General features: G+C 38.8%; 1 protein-coding gene across 1 annotated transcript in view; it reads left to right on the forward strand.

Moving 5' to 3' along the window:
* IQGAP1 (IQ motif containing GTPase activating protein 1) overlaps positions 1-26,331 on the forward strand; it is a 75,131-nt gene that overhangs the window by 42,425 nt on the left and 6,375 nt on the right. Inside the window, exons 12-34 of the mRNA XM_010572220.1 lie at positions 224-387; positions 749-909; positions 1,415-1,539; positions 5,101-5,264; positions 8,014-8,104; positions 10,510-10,677; positions 11,063-11,205; positions 11,555-11,725; positions 12,855-12,938; positions 13,037-13,108; positions 13,207-13,276; positions 13,709-13,917; positions 14,902-15,057; positions 15,217-15,380; positions 16,518-16,742; positions 18,019-18,159; positions 18,252-18,336; positions 20,577-20,809; positions 21,599-21,731; positions 22,086-22,188; positions 23,230-23,365; positions 25,219-25,306; positions 25,725-25,937. Of these exons, the coding sequence (XP_010570522.1) occupies positions 224-387; positions 749-909; positions 1,415-1,539; positions 5,101-5,264; positions 8,014-8,104; positions 10,510-10,677; positions 11,063-11,205; positions 11,555-11,725; positions 12,855-12,938; positions 13,037-13,108; positions 13,207-13,276; positions 13,709-13,917; positions 14,902-15,057; positions 15,217-15,380; positions 16,518-16,742; positions 18,019-18,159; positions 18,252-18,336; positions 20,577-20,809; positions 21,599-21,731; positions 22,086-22,188; positions 23,230-23,365; positions 25,219-25,306; positions 25,725-25,937 (3,299 nt within the window). The remainder of the gene's footprint in view (positions 1-223; positions 388-748; positions 910-1,414; positions 1,540-5,100; positions 5,265-8,013; positions 8,105-10,509; positions 10,678-11,062; positions 11,206-11,554; positions 11,726-12,854; positions 12,939-13,036; positions 13,109-13,206; positions 13,277-13,708; positions 13,918-14,901; positions 15,058-15,216; positions 15,381-16,517; positions 16,743-18,018; positions 18,160-18,251; positions 18,337-20,576; positions 20,810-21,598; positions 21,732-22,085; positions 22,189-23,229; positions 23,366-25,218; positions 25,307-25,724; positions 25,938-26,331) is intronic.

The following is a 26,331-nucleotide window of genomic DNA, read 5'->3' on the forward strand; positions in this document are numbered from 1 at the left end:
CTTTATTTTAAAGAAGGCATTATGTATTTTAGTTGTCTGCAGTAATGGAGGACTAACTGGGTAAGTATGGATCAGAAAGTTTCACTCATTCCCTGTAGCTAAGGGAATTATTCTTTGTTTTTTGTTAGGTATCTGATTATTGAGTAGAATAGCAGCTCTCTTATTACTGGGGACTCAACTGTCAGCCTTCCTCATTCTTTATGCTACATCTTTGAACTTCTAGGGCTGGCAGCAGTAGCCAGAATTAATTCTGCAATTCGAATGGGTGATGCTGAGAAGACTGTGGCAGAAATGATGAATCCAGAGGCCCAGTTACCAGAGGTTTATGCATTTGCTGCAGATCTTTACCAAAGGGAGCTGGCCACCTTGCAGCAACAGAGCCCTGAAGTAAGTATCACATTCTCTCTTATTTCTGCAAGTTGGTATGGATCACTTGGTCTACCTTGTCTGTTTTGTTAGATGTGTTTTCTGGAACAAACCTGTCTTGAGTCTTCATAGAACTGCTTTGATGTTCAGTCTCTTCTCATGTGAAGTTTAATCCCTAAATCTTGAGACACTTGGCCCTGTAAGGTTCTACTTTAATCTCTTATTTGGTGTTCTATCTTTATGATACTCATCTTTCTACTTCTATGTCGTAAAGATTGTCCCTTTGCTTTGTTATATGTCTGTTCTGACAATGACTGTTCTGTGTGCAGCAATAGTTTGTAAAGTGCGAGTGAAACTAATTTGTTGTCCTCTTTGTATGCAGGGTAACCTCACCCATCCAGAATTATCTGTTGCTGTAGAGATGCTGTCTTCTGTGGCCCTGATTAATAGGGCTTTGGATTCAGGGGATGTGAATACAGTATGGAAACAACTGAGCAGTCCTGTCACAGGGCTTACAAACATTGAGGATGAGAACTCTCAGAGGTGGATATTTCAAGGAATCATGTCTGTCCTTGATGTTGCTTATATTCTGTGACTTTTTGAATTTTTTTTTCCTCTTACGCATCACGTTCTATGTTATTTATTACAGTATTGATTTTATCTCTGTTGACTCTTGCATCTTGTTTTTGTGATTGCTGTTTCTTACCGGTCTGATTTCTGTGCTGTCTCTCAACGCTTTCTTAGGGATTTCACATTAAAGCCGTGTTGTGGTACCATTAGGTTGTCGCTAATACACCCGCTGTGTTCTTTGCCCTGGACCCTCATTCAGTGTTTTAGTGATTTTGTTGATTATTTCACATTTGGGCTGACCATCCTGCATGCAGCCTTTGCTCTTTCTCCTCTTCCCCCTTTTCATATTTGTTCCAGTTTTAACCCTCATGCTACCTCTTCCACTTTCTGTACAATTCTTGTGCAATTCTCTCATGTGTTCCCTGGCCAGCTTGTTGCGATGTGATGTTTGCTGGTTTTGGTTTTTGTTCTTTGCCAGATATGTCGATGATTTGATGAAACTGAAAGCTCAAACGCATGCAGAAGGAAATGAATTTATTACGTGGAATGATATCCAGTCATGTGTTGATCGTGTGAACATAGTTGTGCATGAAGAACATGAAAGTAAGTTTTTCTGCTCGATTCATGCTAGACTCATAAGGAGTGCTCAAATTAGGTGCATGTCAATACAAAAAGTTATTGATTGTCTTGTAGTTGTGTCATATGTTAGATATCTAAGAAGATATTAGTTGTGAGCAAGACTTCGTAGTCTGTAATATAAAAGGCTTGATAGCAAGACTGTTGATGGAGAGATCAGGCAGGCAGGAGTGTTTGTGGTGTTGAAATCAGGATCTCCAAACAGTTTGTTAATCCTTCCAATGCAAATTTCAACCCTTTTTTGATAACAAAATGCATTGTCTGCTGTCCGTGTCTAAGATTAGTCTAGAATCTTTTTAATTTTGCTTCAATCCCTCAAATTGAGATTTTTGTAGTACTTGTTTTCATTAAGAGTTAACTGTAGCCCAGTCTTTGAGTACTCCACCCTCCTTGCTAATTTGCTGCATTCAGCAGAAGTTACTTTTCTTGAAGTCTTGTTCTCTCTTTGGCGGCAATCTCTGCCCTATTCAGGTTTTCCTCTTCTCCCTTTTAGTCCTTCTTTTGAATGTGCTTTGGCCTTTTTACCTTTCCAGTACTTAGTGGAAGTTCCACAGACTCAGTCCAGGATCCCCCTCTACTATTTATCTGTGGGTAATCTGACCTGCAAATGCAAGATAAGCTACCCATCTTTGTGTTGATGATTCTTGGATGTAATGATCTGTCAGATGCACTTCTACAGTGGGTGCAGGTCTTAGTCCTTGAACTCCTGGCTGTTTTAACACTACTTCCAAATTACAGCTTCTTTGAAGATCAGTAGTGCAAATACTGCATCAAAGAAATAAGCTTTTGCAGTTACTTTGATTCAGTGATAAATCAACAGAGATGCCCCCAAAAAGTTAAATCTGAAATGCTCTCTGTTCAACAGTTATGTATTCAAATGTTTTTGCTTAAAACATTTGATACAGATTTTTCTTTTTTCAAAGAACATTTAATTATCTCATAACTTTGATGCCATTCAAATTCTAAGTCCAGATATTGGGACCCAAATCTCAAATTAGAGGTGAAATGGAGAGTGCTGATATTTTAAGAGGTTAATGACTTTGTTTACAGTTAGTTCCATCAGGGAATTAGAAGCTTTTATTTTCTGTTTTAACACTTTGTATGACTACTAGTTGTTAAAACCAGTATCTATAAAAGCTGAAATGACTGATAACTGGCCTTCTGACCAGTAGAAGAAGAATATCCCTGCAAAGCTGTTGCCTTTTAATATGAAATATAAGTAAAGTGGAAGAAAAAATAATTCCCAATTGGAAAATATGCAAAAACCCATAGAAGTTATAAGTGTATGCAGCAAGTATGAGTACCAAAATTTAAATACTCATGAAGGAAAAAATTCCTGATGCAAGCTGAGAAATGTGAATGGATGTTAACGTAACTTCTATGCTTCTTCTAGTTCTGCATTCTTTTTCTTTTCTACTTTTTAGTAATGTTTATGTTAATAAGTGTCTTTTAGCAGTGATAAAAGACTGGGATTGAGTGTAATGATGAAAATTTCAGCAAAACAGAAAATTGGATTAATTCTCTTTTCTGTAATACAGTATTAGTTGCCTTAAAATCCAGAGCGGAGATAGATGAGTCCTTGAAAATCGCACAATTAAGCAAACTTATTCTTAAGTAGATCCTTGTGAGTTTCTGTATCAGGTTGTTTAATTTTCTATTAATTTTCTTCAGTTTCATTAAGGGACCATAATTTTTGGTTATAACCAGTACTGAAAACCTCCTGCATATGCAAGTAGCATGACATTTACTTTCAAGCCATTTTTGTAACATTTAGCTCAAAGCCTTGGATAGTAAGAGGGGAGAAATTTTTCACAAATGTGGAGGTGATGATAAAGTTTATATTGTACACTGAGACAAACAGGTGTCTTCTGCCACTTGTGTAGTTGGTGAGTTGTGTTTCACCTTGAAAAGACTTTACACTCTAGAGAGGGTTAAATTTTAACGTAAGAGCCTGCTATCTTGATCTTGTTTCCTGGATCTCCAAATAGACACTGGGTTTCCTGTTTGGGTCACACGAGCAGATTTCTTGAAACCACACAAACGCAGACCCACACTGGTGCATGCACACACCAAGATGTTAGTTTCTTAGTATCTTTTCTATGTAATAGGTCACAGCAGAATTCTAGAAGTTTGTGTAGTCCCAGCACCCTGTTTCTTATAACACTCCTTATCCTGTAAAAAATGGTACAGAAAATCCTGTAATGAGATAGGCTGTTCACATGGGGAATTTCTTAATTCTTTGGTCTGCTTCATATATGCCCTTATGCAAGGACATTTTTTCTCTCCTGTCTGTGAGTAAGTTAAATTAGTCTGAGAAGGTCCTCAAGGCATATGAGCATATATTTTTAATTTCCCCTATCCTTGTAAATACTTTCAAATTAAAAAATGCTTTCTAGTGAGGAGCTGTAACATTGCTGTTTCATGGAGTAGTCTTGTCATGCCTGTATTAGCAAACTAATCAGAGAGAATTACTACTTACATTCTGTGCCCTTTCTTAAGTCAAACAGTTACCATATCTGCTTTTCAACAGAAAAAGTTGAAAAGTTTAGTGATTTTAGTGATCCTGGTTCTTGCAGCATCCTCAACGTATATTTTTCCCTAGTATCTATTCCACTCAAATACCACCTCTTCCCTAAGATGTTCTGTTTTTCATATAAACTTTTGTGATTCTCTTTCCTGTGTAGAAGAAGAATTCACAATCTTCAGATATATTAACCAAAGATGGAAATTCCCACATGGAGCTCCTTACTTTCTTTTCGTTAAAAGATCTCCTTGTTCTGCACTGATCAAACCATGATTTGAGTTGATCCTTCTTTAAGCAGGGAATTGAATCAGGTGACCTCTAGGGACCATCTCAACCTAAGTTATTTTGTGATTCGCAGGAGATGGGTGCTGTAGGTAGCGCATGTATGATGTAGACTCTGTTTGCATTTAGCTAACTAGAAGATATTTATTTTTATTTAGCTGAATGGTAAATTTTACTGTACTTGACTGGCATCCCCATCTCTGATAATACAGCTAGTACTACATATGTTTAGTAAAAAGAGTTTTCTAAAATATGAAGTTACTGTATTTTTAAATGGTATCCCATGCAAATCTTTAGCTTCCTGTGGAAATTTCTTTCTAGAGAAGCAAGCACCTTGGAAAACTGTAACCTATGAACTCTGGCCATTTGGGCTTTGATAATTCTCTTCTAGTGGCTCTGAGCTGGATGTCTGAGGACTCAATTCTGTCCCTGCGTGTGGTGTCCCTGAATGTTTTGGTTTTTTTCTGTTTGTTTTTTTCTGTTTGTTTTTTTTTATTATTATTATTTATTTGCAGTGCACAAGCATTATGACTACTGTAAGGTAGAGAAATAGTCTTGCTTTCTTTACCAGTAAATAATGTTTTCTTTTAAAAATACTGCAGTTCTCAGCCAATACCTGCTTTAGGAAGGACCAACTGCACTTTTCTTCTGAAGCAATGCTTATGATTATTGTTGACCAAAAATGGAACTTTGTATTTCTTCCCCTATGCCTTCCTCCCTAGGGATTTTGGCAATTGGTCTTATCAATGAAGCTCTGGATGAAGGGGACACCAAAAAGACTATTCAAGCCTTACAGATTCCTGCAGCAAAATTGGAGGGTGTAGCCCCAAAGGTAGCACAGCATTACCAGGATACACTGCTTCGAGCCAAGAGAGAGAAAGCACAGGTGAGTGCAATTAAATGCACCTCGTGATAGCCCATTACACAGATGTAAAGGTTTTATTACTGGTTCCTGAAAGCCAGGAATCAAACTGGAAGTGGAGAGCTGGGCATTCTGCATACCATCAACTGATCTTACCCAAACAGTTTGGATCTTTCTGTACTAGAGAAAGAGGTTTGCAGCCAGACCATACGAATCTTCGCAAACTACAGAGATGCGTATAAGGATATTAAGTGCACGAGATGGCTTTCTGCAGCTAATCCCAGGTCCAGAATGAGATATGTATCTTGTTTACAGAGAAATAATATGCCTCATCTGTTTTTGCAAGGAGACCATGTTCATTCTAGGAGTTCTGGACTTCTGAATGCAAGTTTCTGCAAGCTTAAGTATTTTTTTAGTGTTCTTTGTTAAATGTAGTCATAGGCATAGTTATATATGGCAAAAAGAAAGTTTCTGAAAGCGGAAAAACCTGTTAAGTGATAAATTAGAAAAAAGAAATGAAGCAAAATACATGCTGCTAGCAAAATGCATACTGATGCCTGTTGTTCACCTGGTGACACTTTTATCGCTAATGATTTTTTGAATGGTAGTTGTCCGTCTTACTGGCTAAGGACTTTGACCTACTTGTACATAGCTGCTGCTTTCACTGACTAAATGTGAAGGTGAACATGGGAAGAGGAAGAGCAAGTCTCATCTTGCAGATTTAGGAAAGAGGATGAGAGTGCACATATGTGTACGCAACTGATTTTCAAGTAGCCTGGATGTGATACTGATTTTTTTTTTTCCTCATCTATTTACGAAGTAGCAGCAGATGTCTCTGCTCTCAGTGGCTTGAGAGTGGTTTGGCTTTTTTTTTTTTCTGCTGTGGAGCTCATTGCTCTAATACCAATGTAGAATTTTGCATAGAGACTAAGATCTAGATTGTGTTGAACACTGATTTCTTTTTATTATTAAAGGTAAACACGTGTGATGGTAATAGCTGAAAACTGTACACATTTCTGATGAAAAATCACTAAACAGCTTCCCCAATGCCCCTGAAAGGGTTAATGTTCCTCAGGAACCCATTTTGTGCTGAAGCATTTCCTCCCGCTGAGTCAGAATGAAATAATCGTCTCTTTTTAGTGTGGCTTAAGCTTGTGCCAGGCCATGCTGGTAACTTCACAGTTGGTGTGAGATTACCTTATTTAGGCATATGTTCAGTTCAGGGCTTCTCCTAGCAGTATGGCAGTAATTTCAGAAATTGAAAGATCATATTATAAAGTAACATTATGGGGAAAATAGTGACTATTTGAAGTCAACTGTTACTTACTAACTAATGATTTCTGTACCTTGGGGCTGAGAAGGATTGTAGTTCACCACAAGATGTTGTTCAGTTGATTATGTGAATGGGGAGTGCTGGATGATGCATGTTTTTCCCGTGATGAGTAGAGAGGGAGAAAAACAGTAGACCGTGTAGTATGTTACACTGTGTGTACCTTCTGGAAAGCCTGCCACAGTAAATCCATGGAAAAGCATGGGATGATTTTGGTAGTCTTTGGGTTGACTTCTGCTGGTAGAGATTACAGTAGAGGAAGTTGTTTCTTTGATTATTCTCCCTCACTTCCTGGACAGGAATTTAGCTGTTGCCGGTACTCTTGTGGGACTATCTGGGCTTTCAGGTGAAACCTGCCTGTGAAAGACATGATAGTCTCTTGAATGAAGTATCATTAAGCATGTCAGTTTCAGACCTGCCAAAACAGTGGGGAAAAATGTGGAGGGCATATAAAGAAATGTTCATTTTCACTCTGTCCTAAAGCTCCTGAACACTGTAAATAGTGGCTCTTGTGCAGTGTGATTATAATTCCATAGCAGAAGTGAATGTTTCCTGTGTTCTGTTTGTACAACGAGTTGTCAGAGGGGTGGCAGTTGTGTCTTAGCACTTCTTTCAGTAGTTACCTACAGGAAGCAACAGTGGGTGGGGAGAAGCTATGCTTGGCAACTGCTGGATCATTGTTCTTTATGTATATTTTGGGACTTGCGAAACACTTGTATCTTTCCTCTTCTCAAATTTCTTCATGTACCATTAGTTGATTGGATTTCTTCAAATCCCAGCCAAAATACAGAATACTGTGTGATCACTGCTCCTTGATGAGTAATCTGTTAAAACTAAGACTTTGAAACGTGGCTTTGACTGTTGTGCATGTACACGCAGCTACATATGTACAATGCTTTTTAGTTTGCTGGTTTGTACAGGTTTGTGAACTTTTGTGGACAGGGACAAGAACAGCCTGATGTGGCATTGATTACGTGAGAGTTTTTAGCTTCTGCACACAGACGTGAATTGGCAGCTCTTTGTTCTAAGAACTCTTTGTAGCCATGTTCTGTTGAAGGACTAACTTGTGTTTCTGGAAAGTCATGTCCTCTTAGCAAGTACTGCTTTAGGACTAACCAGTACTGAGTCCTTAGCCTTGTGTTCTCTTAGCTTATCAGAGTGATTCCCATTGACAGAATTTCTTCTTTGTTCTGTTTCCTGAGAAGAGTTCTTGACTTGGAGGAGGTATTGAGTCTGGTAATGCCATAGTAGTCTCTGCTAGTCAAAAACACACGTGATGTCCTTGTGTTGCAGTCAGTTAGAAAGACTGAAATGCTGCTTATTCCCTCTGATACAGAAAACTACTATATTGGATATTGTTGAGTACGTGTTATTTTACTTGGCAAAAATAACGAGACTTTTCTCCTTACGCTGTGTATATTTTTCTCATTATATTCTCTTCAGGACACACAGGATGAAACAGCTGTACTTTGGCTAGATGAAATTCAGGATGGGATTCATAGGGCCAATAAGGACACAGAGGAGTCCGAGAGATGTAAGTATTGTTGCACAACATTGCAATTAATCCCCATTATCAACCAAATACTTGTTACTTAAGGAAAGGTTGAGAGCTAGAAATGTCGTGTAAATGTGGCAAAGGAAATCAAATGCACTTACGTGCTTCTGGTGTAGTAATTTTTCTTTGAAGAGTGAATGTCAGATTCTTCAAATATTGAATTTCTTATCTTTTGGGGGATGTGTGAGTTTTGCATGTGACCATGTTACCTCATTGGGCAAATCTCTTTATCAAATTGTTTGTCACTTGCAACTAATTGTGTGTATCTGTGGGTGGTTGGTTAGGTGTGAGAATGTTTATGTCCACAATTTAAATGGTGTTTTCCTGTGTGCCTTACCTTTTGTTTGTGCAGCATGCTGTTCTCTTGTCTCAGTTCTATTAAGTATTTCTAGGCTACCTCGTGTCTTTTTCAAATACAGACAATAATATGCATCAGTAGTATCCACCTTTGCTGCCTAGCAGTTTGCAGGTGGACTGACCCACCCATCATTACATCCCAGTCTTTATAATGATGTCATTTCTGTCTCCAGAAACAGTGAAGTAATTACTACTCTTTGCTTAACTTGGGGTATGCGTTTTTGGCTTTTTTTGTGGGTTTTTTTTTTTTGTTGGTTTGGTTTGGTTTGGTTTCTGACAGAAGCTTTCTCTTTAACAGAACATGAGGGTTTTTAAAATCTTCTGATAAATTCTAATGGCCTGTTCTCTGTATATGCTGTTTGTTTGCTGGGTACCACATGCTTCAGAGAGCTTGTTTTTATACATTTTTGAAACATAATATTGTTCTATCTGCATTTACTCTAAATCTCTAATTTTCCATTACATTCAACATTTGCACCTGTCTGCTTGTTTTGCTTGATTTGTACAGTATTAGTAAACTGATTGTTTTCTCTCTTTATAGTCACCTGATATTTTTCTTTATTCTGTTTCTTCATCTCTGGTGTGCTGATAAAGTGTCTGTCTTACCACTTCCAAAACTTCTAATTTGATGTTAGGGTGATACTTAAAGCTATCCAAAGATGCACAGTCAGTCCATTCTGATTTTTCTTTGAATAGGCAACCATACTGGAAACTGAAAAGTTTAATCTGAGTCTGGAATCTCTCTGGTGCCTTCTGAAACAGGTTGTCCAAAGACACTGTGGAATCTCTGTCCTTCGAGATTTTCCAAACTGGGTCAGACAAGACCCTGAAGCTAGCCCAGCTTTGAGAACGAGATTGGACTAGATTGCCCTCCAACATAAGCTCTTAATGAATCTGTGTATCAGATATGTGGAGTTTCTGGCACAGTTGATTCCTCATGTCCTTGCTCTGTTGGCACAGAAATGAGCTTGCTTTTATATTTGTGCCTTGTACATTTGTATTCTTTATTTGTAGATGTTTTGAAAGAGAAAAATCAACAGGTTCACAGAAAGCTCTCTAACAGAAGATGCAATGAGTTTGTCCAACTCCATGGACTAGTTCAGTTGTTTTTAGTGACATTATTTGGTCCATGAATTTCCCTGTCAACGGCCTAAAAAAAAAAAAAAAGGAGGGGGAGTAGGGCAGAGCTTTAACTGGTCATCTTACTGTTTGTTCCCAGTAGTACCAGTGCAATTTTTTCACCATTTTCCCACCTGCTGAACATTTTGGCAAGGCAGCAGCTTGAATGCCATGCCAAGGAACATCTGGTCAAAACCAGGATTAAAATATGTGCCATTAAGCCTGAATAAGATCTTCAGGTACCCTTATCTATCCATGTACAAACAGACATTTTTGCAGTCTTACCTAGTGCTGAAAATTACTGTATTTCATGTTTGCTGTGTCAATGTGATTCTTGTGCTCTTGTGAATGTGTCTGTATTTGAGTTGCAGTTCTGGAGTAGCCCTGGAAAGACACATTGTAATTTTTCTCTTCCTCTGCCCCCTGTCTTTTCCCAGTCAGGTTTTTACATGGAGTAGTTTGTAAACAAGTCTTTTTTCACTAGGGATGAATGGTACTAGTTGTTAAAAGGACCTCTTTTAAGTTGTGACTGGCTCTGCCAGAAGAAACTGCCTTAACTAAAACGGATGTCAAGAGTAGAGCTAAAACATTCTGTGTTGTTGAGAAATAAATATTGGTGTTAAATCAGCACTATGCTGGGACTCGGGATATACAAATTATGTGCTGTCAGGTACAGTACCACATATGGTTAGATATTCTGCACTGAAGAGGCCTCTATACTGCAAGTTGTCAGATTGTTTTTTATTTCTCTTTTGTATTTATATACACTTAAATATTTCTGTATATACACACCCCCCTCAACTGTAAGTGGTGTTCATGTTGCCTTGCTCTGTTCTGTTGTTCTGTGTTTGCTTTGAGTCACTGAGCCCATGAATGCCAAGATAACCTGCTTTCTTGTGTTATCAAAGTCTCCTTAGGAATTCTGGCCATTAATGAAGCAGTAGACCATGGTGATGTTAGCCAGACCCTGAGCACCTTGCGTTCACAGGATGTTGGGCTATATGGAGTCACTCCAGAATGTGCTGAGACATACCAACGAGAGCTGTCAGAAGTCAAGAGAAGAAAAATGGCAGCAGGTAAACCTTAAGTAGCTAACTGTTAGTGAAATAAATTCAAGATTATTGCATGTGGAATTGGAACCAGAGGTAAAAAAGCTTCTGGTGAGAAGTCTTGTGTTACAGGTGGCAATTGTGGACGGTTTGTGATCTAAGGTTAAAAAACAAACAAACAAAAACCCAAAACAAAACACCAAAACCTGAATTGTAGAATGTTCTCCACTTGTAGAATGTGTTGTATTTAGGTAGTTCTCGTATGAGGTCATTAGGGACTCGGAAACATTCCTTCTCTTGCTTAGAGGAAGGAGCATCTGTATATGTGGATTTCCTAGCTGTAACATTTGTATGCGGGAAAGATAAAATACTTGTCTGTTTTTGAGACTTACACTGCAGTTTCTGCTCTTAGGGGGCAATGGCAGTGAATGGGTGAAACACTGGGTGAGAGGAGGCTATCACTATTATCATAACCTGCGGACCAAAGAGGGAGGATGGGATGAACCAGCGGAATTTGTGCAAAATGACACACAGCTGTCACGGGAGGAGATACAGGTAGGGTAGATAAAACATGCTCTTTCTCTGAAAAGTTGACATTCCTACCATTCCCATCCTTAAAGCAGCTCTAAGAGAGAACGCTTCAATGCCATAGTCATGTTAACAAGCTTAGTAACTCATTTATTTCACTGGGCATCATCAGATTGTGTGTGTTGAAACTCCCTGTCCTATTTCAGAAAAATTCATCTTGTTGATAAAAGCGTACAGGACCATGGTGTTGCTGTTTATTGAAAGGCAGCTTTGAAGTTTCTCATAAGAACAGTATGGAAAGCTGATGTAACATCATCCTGTTTCTTGTATCTCCATTCTCTTTCTGGCTCTTCTTCCCACCATAATGTTAATCCAGAGCACTATATCTGGAGTCACCGCGGCATACAACCGAGAGCAGTTGTGGCTGGCCAATGAGAACCTGATTACAAAACTTCAGGCTTGCTGTCGAGGATATCTTGTTCGCCAGGAATTCAACTCAAGAATGAATTTTTTGAAGAAACAAGTCCCAGCAATCACTTGCATTCAGGTAATGATATCCTTTAATTATGTTTGAAACTTATAGTCTGCAATTGTTTTCTATACACAAGCTTATTGACAGTTTTTGTTCAATTCAAACAGTTACAGCACACAATTGTCTTCACCTTGTTTTGCAAATTACCTAAAGGCATTTCCTTCTCCCAAAGACTTTTGGTATATTATTTTCTTTTCCATGTCATATATAATCAATAACATCTTCTCAGGTGGAATTGGAGAGAGAAAAACTTATTTGAGGAAGCTTTACCTATCACTTTATTATCAGCTTCATTGTTTTGGGAATAGGGCGATATGAATTGTGTCATATGTCTTTATGGTGATAATTCCGTGCGATGAATTACTACTGTGATTCCTCATGAATTGAAGAGAAATGACATGGTTTTCAGTATTCCTGAGTAAGATTCTTCTCCTCTTCAAATTTGACTAGGGATTTGGAGGATTGAGGACCTCAAAGAGATAGTGGGATAATTCAGCATGAGGTTGGGCACATCTACAGGAGAGCAATGAAAAAATCTTTCTCTGGTGTTGTAACTGAAATGTGTGCAAATGAAATAGATGCTTTGCACCCTATTACGACTTTATTATTTGAGCAGTATATGTGTGTTTGTTTCTGCCCAAGTAGCACATGTTCTGCCTGTATATCTGAAAAAACCCCACAACAAAACACCCCAAACCACTCCCAGCTCGTTAAAATAACGTGCTCTCCCTTTAAGTGTAGTCCAGCCCCTTGCCTAACTTCTGTTCCAAGTATTCCTAACAGTGAGTCTGCTCTGAAGGCTTATAATCTTACATCACTGTTCTCGACAGCAGCAGCATCTAACATGTGATCCTCCTGTAGAACAGTTTTGTCAACTTGACTGTTTAGCTATATCCTTGATCTCTAACTGTGCTTCAGAAGGACCAGGGTCTTCATGGGGTAATTCCAAGACTCTTGTGACTGCAGTTGGTGAAATAGTTAATGCTTCACACTGTGTATCTCCTGATAAGATAAGCATGTCTCCCTCACGTTTTACTTAGCCAAAAGGGAAGTCAGAAGCTGAGGAGCAGAAGGAAGCTCAAATTTGTAATTACTTCTCTTTAATTAGAAAAGTTACGTCAATGAGCCTATTTTCTGTTTTCAGTCCCAGTGGCGTGGCTACAAGCAGAGGAAGGCATATCAAATCCGCTTGGATTACCTGCGAGCACAAAAGGACCAAGTAGTTAAGGTAGTGAAGGCTCCCTGATGACTCTTTTGGTAAACCTTTTGGGTAGTGAACTTTGTAGGAAAGGTTTTTATCTGAGTATTTTGGTTACCCTTCTGTAGATTCAATCAATGACCAGGATGTATCAAGCCAGAAAACGTTACAGAGATCGTCTGCAGTATTTCAGAAACCACGTAAGAGGCTATCTTGTTAAATTAATTCAGTACCTGACTTTTGTACTCTTTCCAGAATGAGGTCAAGTGCTTATCTTTTCCTTTTTTTTTAATCCTAGATCAATGATGTTATAAAAATTCAAGCCTTTATCCGAGCAAACAAAGCACGAGAAGACTACAAAACCCTCAGTAAGTATTGCCAAGAGAATAAAACTGATGTGCCTCGAATCTCTATTTGCAAGGGATGTTGCTAGTGTGATCTATAACATCAAGGCAGTTTTGAAGAGTGAGTGGGATGAAGTTGGTAGGGCAGTGCAGAGAGTAGGTAGTTCTTGAGGCTGAAGGAAAACTTGATTCCAGCTGTTCTTGCTGCTGAAAAACAGAACCGTAGCTTTGCAGTTAACTTTGGTGGTGTGGACTACCCTAGGCTGATAATGACTTCGTTCTTTACTGTTTGCTTCTCTCATGATTTACTCAAAACAAGAAATTCAAAATGTCAGAAGCTGTTAGACATGGTGGTGCTAATTTTATTCTGGCTACTCCTTGATGTGCTGTTTAAACATAGATAAGGCATATATTTACCTCTTGTTTCCCATCCCCTGTTTTCTTGCTTATTTTTAGTTAATGCTGAAAACCCACCTATGGCTGTGGTTCGGAAATTTGTCCACTTGCTCGATCAGAGTGACCAAGATTTTCAGGAGGAGCTTGAGTTAATGAAACTGCGTGAGGAAGTTGTAACCTTGATCCGATCCAATCAGCAACTGGAAAATGACCTCAATCTTATGGACATCAAAATTGGGCTGCTAGTGAAAAACAAAATTACATTGCAGGTAGGCAATGTGCTGATGGGAGACCAACTACAGATTGAACTGAGCCCAGCGGTAGTTAACATGGAGAGTTCCTTGCCTTGGATGTTACTTGCTCAGGCCCAGTGGAAAACATTGCCCCAGACTTGCAGATTTTACTCCCAGTATGTTCTTACTCCATTCCACTAATTTAGTACGTATCTTTAGAGAGAAAACTGTAGGAGGAGAAGAAACAAGAGCTGAAGCTAAAAAAGACAAACACCAGACTATCTTGAGCTAATGAATGTGACAGATTGTGTGTTTGAAGGCTTTGAGAACTCTGGTTTGCTCTGTTTCGCTTGGAGCGAGGGGGGTGATTTCAGAGGCAGGAGACACTTATGCCACTTGGTGTTTGTTCGTTAAAGGAGGCCCCCTCTATCCCTTGGCTGACATGATTACTTTCACAAAAAAACCCTCTTGCTGATACAGCATTGCCTTTTCTTCCAGCTGAAGTTCTGGTCAACTTTTCATTTGGTCCTGGATGGCATGACACTAGGCTCTTCCCAGTGTAAAAACTCAATTGGTGTAGTGAAATTAATCTCGGAAGGAGGCTTGCAGTTTTTAGGCTGGTGCCTGCAGTGAAAAGTGCCATTGCTGTCACAGTATGCTGAGGTAGCAAGCTAGCTGAGTATGAAACAGGATTTTCAGGTTTTAAGCCCAATTTAAAAAGCAAAACAATTTTAAGCATCTTCAGGTTGCTGCCAGCTCTGGTAGTAATTGCTGTCAAGAGTCACTAACCCTTCTAGGCTTTTGGACAAATGCAGGAAGTCGGGCACAAAGCAGAACATGTACTTTCAGTCAGAGAAATTGCTGCCATAGCAAGTAATGCTTCACTTTAATTGTCCCAGGCATATCTTGACCTTGCCTTTCCACATACAAGAGAAGTGAGCTCTCAGATGCAACTATTTTCCAATACCGCTAGTTATAAAATACTTAAGAGTGAAATCTGTCCCTATTCTTTCTTTCCAGGATGTCGTTTCTCATAGCAAAAAACTTACCAAGAAGAACAAAGAACAGCTCTCTGACATGATGATGCTGAACAAACAAAGAGGAGGTTTGAAAGCTTTGAGCAAAGAGAAGAGAGAAAAGCTGGAAGCCTATCAGCATCTGTTCTACTTACTTCAGGTAAGCAGCTTCTAACACTGCTCAGTAACCTCTTGTCATAGAGGCTTATATGTGTTGGCCTATTCTTTGCTTATGCACTGTAGTTTTGAGCCACCATAGTTCTTAGCAACACTGGCCTCTGTGGACATGCACACTAAGTAATTTTTCTTGTTGTTGTAGACTAACCCAACCTACTTGGCCAAGCTGATTTTTCAGATGCCTCAAAACAAATCCACAAAGTTCATGGATTCTGTCATCTTCACACTGTATAACTATGCATCCAATCAAAGAGAGGAATACCTGTTGTTGCGGCTTTTCCAAACAGCATTGCAGGAAGAGATCAAGTATGTGGTAGCGTACAGCACGTTCTTGCTGTTGAATCAGTTTTGACAGTTTCTCGAATTGAGGCAGTTTTCATGTTATGTCTCATGCTTATATGCAGATAATGTTAACTTGTCCCTTCATTGTCCTCTTCCCATTTCATATCTGTTCTTAATGTAGTCTATAAAGGAAGAGTCAAGTATGTCCATTGAGGACGAGGGCTTTTTACTTCAGTCAAGATTTCACTGCTCAACATGGCAGCTACTTTTAATCTGATGTAAAGTCATCCTAAAATTCAGCCTAATCTCACTTGTCCAGTGTCTGGTTATAAACACCTCCAACAAACAGCAAACTCGGGCTTTACAAGCCAAGGAGAGAACTAACACTAAGCTCTCTGGATTTCCAAAAGCTGCTGAGGAGGCTGAAATAGAGAGGCTTTATTGTTTGACACTTCTATTTACTGTCAAGTGTTAGGGACTCTGTCTGTCCTCAGGCATGTTTTGTTTGATCCGTTGGGCTTTAGGAGCTCAGTGTTACATGACTTCAGTTCTTTACAATGCAGAGCTACACAACTTGCTGTGAAGAAGAATGTGTAATAAAAATCTTTGAGGAACTACTCAAAAAGCATTCTGAAGAATGCTTGAAAAGCATGAAGATGGTATATGCCCTGAAACAAATAACAACTCCTAAAAGAGATTTTTTTCCCCTTAAATTCATGCTTGGAATAGTAGTCTAAGGAAATGTAGATGCTTCATTCTCTACTGTTGTATTTCACATAGTGGTATACTAAAATTGGCTTGTTTTCTTATTTTAAACACTGGAAGAAACCTACTGTTCTTTTTCTTCTCTACATAAAACATGCTCTGTTTCCTTTGTATTTTTGAATTGTGCTCTCAAATAGAATGTACGTTTGCATGGCAAGTTGCGTTGGAATACCCAAACAGAGGTCATAAGTTTCTTGCCTCATCTGTCTTGAAGTGTTCCAGTATTGTTCTTATACAGTGTTGTAGTTTATTGCTGTATTGAGATTTTTAGTACAAATCCATCATCTGTTTTGTGAGGGTGATGCTCTATAACAGTTTTTTTTATGCTGAGAAATGTATCTAAAGCTGACAAAATTATGTGTACCTCATATTTCATATAGATTCTTTCTTCTTTAGATCAAAAGTAGACCAAATACATGAAATTGTGACTGGGAATCCTACTGTTATTAAAATGGTGGTAAGTTTCAACCGTGGTGCCCGTGGTCAGAATGCCCTGAGGCAGATCCTGGCACCAGTTGTGAAGGAAATCATCGATGACAAATCACTCAATATCAAAACCGATCCAGTGGACATTTACAAGTCTTGGGTTAACCAGATGGAGTCTCAAACTGGTGAGGCCAGGTATGGGAACTGTTACTACTGTGTTTTTCTAAACATTGCTTGGCTGCTTTGCACTGCTCGATTAATCATTCCAAACTATCCTTGGCTTCACTGCATGCATCTGTCCAAATGATACCAGCTTTTCCATCTCCTCAAGATGGCTTTTGTCTGAGAGATCTAGAGATCATGTTCTGGTGATGGTGCTGAGGGTATTGAAAGGGAATCTCATTAGGAGGTGCAAGAAGAAATGCTCTTTGGTGTTTGCCTATGTGGACTTGATAAGTAGCTATGAGATGCCCTCTAACCTAAAAGAAATCATGGTAAGAAAAAGTATTTGGGAATTGGTTCCGTGTCAGTCTCTGTTAGTGTCATATATAGCCTGTGCAAACTTAAGTACTATCTGCAACTCAACAAAACCTATTTTGCTGGAGGAGAAGCATGACATTGCAGTTCTTTTAGTCGTAACATCTTTCTAATATCAGCCACTGATGACAATTGGATTGTGCTAGATGGTTTTGTCATTCTGCTTTCTTTTTCTTCCAATGCATGTGATTTGCTAGAAATTGAGGTTTCTATTGTGTTCTATTGAGTTGTTTTGTTTTTTTTTTTTTAACATACTTAAAAAAAAAACCAAACCAAGCCATACAGATGAGTGAGTTTTCCCATTCAAAGCAATGTCCAGTCATATATCTTGCCATATGCCTGGTTCAAAATTCTGGACGTGTTAAAAATGCAGGTGAAGACGTGTGTTCAGTTCCTTCTCTTTACATGAGATTTAGGAGATGCTTTTATGAATTATCCTCTTCATCTGTCTGTCTTCACTGGAATACTATGCAGTAGTTTCAGCTGATGGAGAAAATATAACTATTCGTTTGGTACTGCTTCCTGCCAATAGCACGTTATAGCAATTTTATGGATGCTATTCTAGCTTCTGGCTTTTGTCCAAGCTTTTATTATCTTGATGTTCAAATGTGTAGCTTGCTTTTTCACCAATTTATTTGCAGCCTGAATTACCACTACATGTCATAGATGGCATTTTTTGCCTAGTGTGCAAGCTGTAAAAAAAGATACAGTTTTGAGTTAACTGGGCCTTTTCTCACAGTGGCCATTGTAAGGGAGAGTAGAGAAAGTAAAATAAGAAGACTTCAGCTTTTCCAGTGCCTAAAATGTTAATTGAAGGCAATGCACAGCTCTTGGCAGCCAAGTGAATATAATTGTTTCCATGTCGAGCTAGAAATTCTTGAAATATGCTAGCTTGAGGAATATTCACCTTCACATGTTTGACTTTTTCAAATAGCAAACTGCCATACGATGTTACACCTGAACAAGCTCTAAATCACGAAGAGGTGAGGACGCGCCTGGATGCCTCAATCAGAAACATGAGGACAGTGACAGACAAGTTCCTGTCTGCCATTGTTAGTTCAGTGGACAAAATCCCGTGAGTCTGGTGTACCACAGTATTATCCCTGGGAAGTTGTTGGTGGGTTTATGCTTGCAGCAGTCTTATTTGCCCTTTTCTTTCTCTTGAAGTTATGGAATGCGTTTCATTGCCAAGGTACTAAAAGACTCCTTGCATGAGAAGTTCCCCGATGCTGGTGAGGATGAGCTTCTGAAGGTGAGGATCTAAACACCTTTGTGAATAATTGTCAGCCAAACTGGCTGTGGCAAGCACATCTCATTCTTCTCCTTTGTTGGCTGTATGTGTGGAGAGGAGTGCATATAAACCTATATAAAGCTTACTTATTTACTTCTACAGATAGAAAATGTTTCACATTGGACTTTTGATTGTTAGCTTCATATACATCATATGATGTAATACATTGTTCAGAAGGAGGTATCCTGTTGCTTCTGCTTTGCTTTTAATATCTTGGGCAGTCGGTCTTTTAGGTTTCTTGACTTGGGGTACTGTTGCTCCTAGAAAGTAAACCTTGGTTTTGCTGGTATGATCACAGCCAGCTGCTCCTTTCTTGAAGAGACAGTGTCAAGTTAAAAAGTCTGTATGCAAAATTCTGTTATTCCTAATTCCCCTATCTGTAATGCTCTAGGATATTTTGACAGTGGCATGTAGAGAGTCACTTTGCGTAATGTCTAGTCAGTTTTGTATTTTACATTTCAGTAGGTTTGGAGAACTAAAAGGATCCTAATAGTAAGCACTCTCAGATGAGTATAGCTTTCGGGTTTTGATTGAAATTTCTTTGTTTTTATGGATTTTGGTAATTGTGAAGGCCTTTATGTCCACGACTGCTTTGTTTGTTAATAAAACAGAGTTTGGATCTTGGAATACTTGACAATGTCTCTTAAAACTTCTCTGCCTCTGCTTCATTACAAAATAATTAACAATCTGAATGCTGTTTTCTTCTCTCTTCTAGTTCTGTGCTTTCCCATTCTGAGACATCGATTCTTTCTATGCAGGTGAATCAATTTCTTCCATCTGTAAATTTAGGTGGACAACTGTACTTTTTGTTAATCCTTGTGGAAACAATGTAACTGTCCACATGACTGCATAGATTTTTTTTTTTTTAATTTTTTTTTTTTAGCATCCAAAGCTACCCATGTAGTATACTGTTCTTCTCCCCCTGCAAGTTTGGAAGTTATTGATACAGTTTCTTTCACAGATGTTTTCTTTTTACTGCTACTAAAAAGCTTTGACTGTTGTCATCCCATGACATAATCTGTGAGAGTACGGCAGGGGCTTGCATGAAACAGTTGTCAAAAACATGACCTCACTGAAAGCAATTAGTAATTTCTGGGGCTGCTCAGCAACGGCTAGATTTTTTTTCTCTCTGTTTTCAGTTGTTTGTTCAGACCCCGATCTCTTCCATGCATTTAAGTCATGTGGCAAGCAGGCAAAGCCAAGATTCAGTGAGCTGACCCTCTGCATATTTCTGTGAACCACCAGAAAATGCTAGAGCATGTGGTGTGAGAATTATTGCTTTACATAAGCATGTTGGGTTAATTCCTTTTCATTGCTGGAATTATTTTTGGCAAAATATCAAATACAGGTTAGAATTATATCTGTGAACATATGGATAATGTGACACCTTTATTTTTGGTTCCTTGAAGTTTATTGCTGCTCACATTTGACTAGGTAAATTGGATTTTGAAGCATCAAATGCCATTCGTCTTCTGTACTTCTGATTTTCTTACCTCTGGATTAAATGGCTTCTCAGTTACTCTTGCTAACTGAGGGTCTGTGCCTGAAATGTTGCTGGCTTATCAAAGAATTAGTCTGAAAGAGAAAAGGGCTTTGGAGAAGGAATGGAAAGTAGTTTCCTCAGTTTAGCTCCTTGGTGTGTCATGCTTCCTCACCATTTTTGCTTTGTCAGAGATGGCAGCCGATTCTGCACGCTTCTCTTAAGAATTAGCTCTTGTTCCATATTGAAACTGCACTACCGGGTTCCTCTGTACCATGATTGTTCTGCCCTCTGTTAGACTAACTCAGTTACTTTTAATTCTTCTGATAGATTGTTTCATGCTGATACAAGTAGTCCATTGGTAACTTGTAATATCTCCTGTCTGTACATTTTTATAAATTGAAGTTTTAAATCTTTATGCATAGGAATATCTGCTGCTGTATTGTCCTGTGACTAGTAATGCTCAGTCTTCCCTCTTTGTGTTGACCATCCTATTGTGTCTTAATGATATTTTTTTTTTTAAATTATTTTTACACTGTAGATTCTTTGGGATAGTGTGTGCTTGTATACAGCAGCACAGCAGAACCTTTAGCTTGGAAGGGCCCACTGGCTTACAAGAAAAGAATTTATCAAAGCACAGTCAGGGTAGTTTCAGTAAAATTCAGTTGGGTCCTATACCACTGTTTCTTGATGTGTTTCTTCTCTACTCAACTTTTTGCAGATTGTTGGCAACTTACTGTATTATCGCTACATGAATCCAGCCATTGTCGCACCAGATGCATTTGACATCATTGATCTTTCAGCTGGAGGTCAGCTGACCACGGATCAACGCAGAAACCTTGGTTCCATTGCAAAGATGTTGCAGCATGCTGCGTCCAATAAGATGTTCATGGGAGACAATGCACACCTAAGCATCATTAATGAATACCTGTCGCAGTCATACCAGAAATTCAGGTAGAAGACCTTAGCTAATTAAGTTGGGAATTTTGGCAGAGGGTAACATTGCAAGTAAAAAGGGATAATAATAAATTTTAAATATGATAAACTCTATCTCTGTCAAATATGCTGCCTGTTGAAAATAAGAGATTGGACTCCAGACTGCCATAAGCATCATTGACAATGGCACATAAAACGTGTACCTGGAATTTATGAACAATACATTGTATGTTAATGAGATTGTGAAGTCAAGTATTTAGACTTGGGAGTTTCCAGAATAAAGGTTGCTTTTGCACATGTTTATTCTGATACTTTGGATGTGGACAACTAGAATGGACATACATTCTTCTCTCTGATATGAACACTGGCTCTCCATGAAAAGCCAGTGGTGTTCAGGAATAAAGCAGGTTGGCATTTAGCTGTTCATATATTTGAAGTAGGCCTTTGTTCAAGAATTGTGATATTAACACCTTTCCTGTTTTGGAAGAAAGAAAACCAGAGATTGCTGGGAGCAAGGGGTGTTACTGCAGTGGAGGCAGGAGGACGTGTGAACAGGTCACTGGAGGCATAGACCAGTCCTGTGAATGCTGAAAATAAGCCAATGTCAATACCAATGTCAATAACTGCCTTTACTAGATGACTTCTGATGTGTTAAACTAAAGCTGACAAACTGTAGGGTGCCATAATGTACCATAGTTTAAAGAAAAGAAACTATGCTTGGGATCGTCATGGGGAGTTAATGCTCTTGATGCATCACGTGACTCTGAGTCATACTGATTCTTCTTTTCTCCTCCTTTTTTTCTGCAGACGTTTTTTTCAGGCTGCCTGTGAGGTTCCTGAATTGCAGGATAAATTTAATATTGATGAATATTCTGACTTGGTGACTCTCACTAAACCAGTTATTTATATTTCTATTGGTGAAATCATCAATACACACACTGTAAGTATACATCAGTCACAGTTGCTCAGTTGCACAGTGTTTACAAAGAAAATTCTGCTGCTGGCTGAAACACAAAGTTACCAAATACAAGGCTGAAAGCTGTCTTTTGAGTATAGTGTGCAAGAGCTCGTTGGTTTATAGGATTAAGTAATTTGTTTGTTGTGGCTTCTCTAAGTTTCTTTTAAAAGTATTTGCGAATGTGATAATGGCATAGCTTTGAATGTTGATGTTGCTGCTTTGGAGTTCAGTGAAATAAGATCTTTTTCTAAAAGATACCAGCTTAAAGTAATGTAATTTTACTGTCTAGAAAAGGATGTACGATTAACGACATAAATGTTCTTTCTGTTCATCTAGTTGCTCTTAGACCATCAAGATGCAATTGCTCCTGAGCACAATGATCCAATTCACGAGCTGCTGGACGATCTCGGAGAGGTTCCTACAATTGAGTCCTTAATAGGTGGTCTAGTTTATTGTACTTAAGAAATATGTGATATTACCTTAAATGATTTGAAGTGCAATAAAGAAACTATCTAAGGAATCCTCACAGGTCATTTAGGAGGATGTGCTCTAAAAAACAGCAACAGATTTCTTCCAGTGTATTCTCTCAGACTGCAGAATTTGTTACCCTGAAAAAACCAGTAGTTCCTTCTCTTCTTCCCACTCACCTCACTCCAGAAGTTTCTAGAAGGCAGGCGGTATTTTGACACGTTTTCTTTGTTCCATTGTGCTGGAGCCATTTCTGGGGGCAAGGGGTGGGGAGGGGTTGTCCGTTCCAGCTTGTTTGCAAAGATCTGTCTTCTGTTCTGGAGATCTGTATGCGTTCCTTTCAGAGTCTATTAAACGATGTGTGTCCCTATAAGGATCTTTGGCAATTGGACAAACAACTTTTTTCCCTCCTTTAGAGTTTTTTCTATACATTAAGGATTTAATCCTCTTTCTTCTGGCTGGGGGAGGAAGGAACTGACTTTACTCGAAAGTTTTCTAAAAACCTGAGCCACGGTTCAATGCTGTTGTAATGAAAGTTCAGACACAATTAGAGCAAGAAAATCTCCTTTTGACGGGATAGCTTACTTTGTTTAACAGAAGATTACAAGCTCAGTTGCCAGAAAGGGCTTCGCTCTTAGCTTGCAAAATTCATTCTAATGAGGACACGGACATAGAGTCATGGTCATATTTTTATTTAAAAAGTATTTTTTGCAGGTCAGCTACTCTTCTTAGTAAAGAGTGAGATGCTGAGATACAGTGTGGAATACACATACATCTTTAAGGCATATGAACTAGTGATTTTGTGGTGCCTTTCAATTTTATGAAGAAAACATCTGTAACATACTCAAGATGTTTTTTTAAAAGCTGTTTTTGGCTTTTGAAGGGTCCTTTTGACTGTATAGGAAACAGTGTAGTTTTTCTGTGGTCTGTTACATAGGGAAAAATTAAAAAGCTGTAGCAGTCAAGAACGTAAAGAATAGGATTTAATCTATAAACTCTTTCTGCTTGGCAGGGGAAGGGTCTGGCAATATTAATGACCCCAACAGGGAAATGCTAGCAAAGACTGAGGTTTCTCTCACACTCACTAATAAATTTGACGTTCCTGGTGATGAGAATGCAGAGATGGATGCAAGGACGATTCTCTTGAAGTAAGTAGGGGGTAACTGCCTGGTATGTTCCTGAAGAGAACAAGGAACTGAATTTTCACAGTTAATCTGCATGTGAAAATAAGATAATCAAAGTAATTTAAACAAATGTGGGACTGTTACTCCAAATGCACTGAGCTTGTAGCCGTGTCCTTTCAATGCTGCGGCTGTTAAATGTGTTCCTGTTAGTTCTTTGTCACTGTTGAATTTGTCATTCTTTAAAAGTCTATCTTGGATGGTTCTGGAGGGGAAAACTGCCAGAAAAGAAAACTTTCCAGATGTGAGCAAGTGTGACAGCAGCAGTTGAATTTGCCTGCATGTGAATAGTTTGTAAAGATCATCTTAAATAATCTGTAGTATACATCACAATTGAGTTTTAACTCTGAAGTCTATTAATGTAAAATTTAGGTGAATCAGTATTTGTGTTGCCTGTATGGAAATTTTAAGGGTAACTAAATGTCTAGAATATGTGAATAAGGCTTTGTTGCTAAGCTTGCTAGCTCCTGCAGAATTAGTTTCTTTACACAGCCTTTGAGAGGATTATGTCTGTATTCTGTTAGTGAAGCAGGAGACAATGGTAATTTACGATACTCTCCCTGTAGCTTTCCCCTGTCTGTGGGAAATATTTCCTTAGGGTACTTTGGTGTTGCTGCTCTCCTCTTTTGGTTTATGATGCGGTCTCCTTCTCTCTGCACTTGCTGTCCCCCAAACCTGACTCTTAATAGATGAAGACAGCCTTTTTGGGAAATAGAAGTGTTATTAGCCTAATGGAAAGAGAGCAACCAACTGTCAGGGATTTCGTTATTGCCAGACTCTTTATTCTGGAGGACTTAAAACTGGCCAAGAGTCAATATTAGTACTAAGCAAATCCCTCTTGCTGAGATGTATAGAGCAGCTACCTGACATTCAGATGCATATTTACCCGCCCTGATGCATTCCTGCTCAGATACTAGGTAGTTTAACTGAGAATTCTTCAGATTAGCTTATACTTGGCCTAGATGGACCAGTGATGTCCCAGAAAAAAATCTTGTCTCCAAAAATAACTTTAAATTAACTGGGCTTCTCGAAAGATACATCAGTATTTCCCTACCTGCCAGAAGAAGGTGATATTGATTTCAAAAGTAAATCTTTACCAGATGTGCTGGTAGTCATCTAAATTGTGGATGATGAGGAAGTTGTGCATGTGATGCACTTTGTGCAATGCCAGAAATAATTCCAGCCTGACTGCGAAGTACTGAAGGTGCTATTTGATTTCATTCTGTGGCTCAAGGACAGAATTGCCTCAGAGTGGGCACTACTGCGATTAAGTCACAGCTGAGATCAAGGAATGACCCTGTCTGTCACCAGACTGGAGTCAGGGATCTGTTTTGGCTCAGTTACCATACACATAAGAAAATAGTCCTGTGGAGTTTTCTGATACCTGTTACAAAGCACCGAAGTGCATTTACGGATGGATAATGTTATAGACTCTTTCTGGCTGCAAAAACTCGCTGTTGCTGCTACCTGCTTTACCTTTCACCTTGGAATTGCAGCTTCTGTGGTCCATGTGGCAGGACTGGGGCTGCCTTAGAATGTATGGGGTAATGTCCCTGCTGTTTGAGGGTTACTGGGGAGCAAATTCTATGTACTACGTAGATGAACCTTTCAGGGAACCAGTTTCTGATAACATACTGTCAAAAAAGTAAAGTCCTTCTCAGGGTTCTGGTCTGGTCTAGCTATGACTACCTAAGCATGCATCCAGTTATAATCTGACCTTAGGTAAATCAGTAACATTGGTATTATTGCAAAACAGAACAGTACTGAAGGTCCTTCAGTTTAAAAGTTTTTTTCTCCCATTCTCCTTGATTTCTTTGCAGCACAAAACGTTTAATTGTTGATGTAATACGCTTCCAACCAGGGGAGACGCTGACTGAAATCTTGGAAACTCCAGCTACCTCAGAGCAAGTACGAAGTTATTTATCTGCATTCTTTTTAGAGTAGGAAATTGTCATCTAGATGTATATGGGTATACATGGGAATCTGCATTTATGTATTGCAGTGAAGCTGTCTCCACTGATTTTGGAGCAGTGTGTAACAATAATAAGGAGGGAATGTAATGGAAATAAATTGTATGTGTGAATCTTGCTCCTCTGGTAGTTGCTAGAAACTATTTTTCTAGAAGACCATTTTAATTAGCAGGTAGGCTTCTGCTGGTTCCCATACATGGAATGTGTTCATCAAACATGGATTTATTGGAGTCAGTGTGGGAATGACAAAGCAAAACTTTTTATCCTATATTATGCCAGACAATCTGTTTCTGGTTCTTTGTCACCTTAAGATTGATCTGCTTAAGAACTTGTAATTTTTTGTTTTCTTTTTCTAGGAAGCAGAGCATCAAAGAGCTATGCAGAAACGGGCCATTCGTGATGCTAAAACTCCTGATAAGATGAAAAAAACTGTGTCTGTAAAGGAAGGTTGCAACTTAAATCTTCAAGGAAAAAAAGATAAAATCAAGACAGGCCTGAAGAAGTTGACAGAACTGGGGACAGTGAATGCAAAAAATAAATACCAGGAACTAATTAATGACATCGCGAAGGTATGCCAATCAGTGGTTTCCTAGTAGTCGTAGTGGAGTTTTCCCACAGTTTGCAGCATTGTGAAACTGGCGTGAGTTTTCAGGAGGAGTAAGTTTTGTAGTAGCTAATTTACAAACACAAAGCCTACCTTTTGCCACAGCATTTCCACCTCTTGGCATTTGGGAAGTCCTTTATTTTTATAGGACGTTTCTGTTTTCTCAAATGACTCTGTTGCCAGAATTTCAGGCACTTTAAGGAAAGGTGTTATAGCTTGTAAGGGAAGTCCTGATGTGTGATCTTTTTTTTCTGCTCCTTTTTACTAATTTAAGTAGCACCTCTACAAACTTATTCACATGAGGAAGTTTTGCCCATAACTTAAAGACATCCTAACTATTATTTTTATTTAAATGTACC

This window comes from Haliaeetus leucocephalus, unplaced genomic scaffold (genome assembly GCF_000737465.1).
Source record: "Haliaeetus leucocephalus isolate CR32 unplaced genomic scaffold, Haliaeetus_leucocephalus-4.0 Scaffold339, whole genome shotgun sequence".
NCBI lineage: Eukaryota > Metazoa > Chordata > Aves > Accipitriformes > Accipitridae > Haliaeetus > Haliaeetus leucocephalus.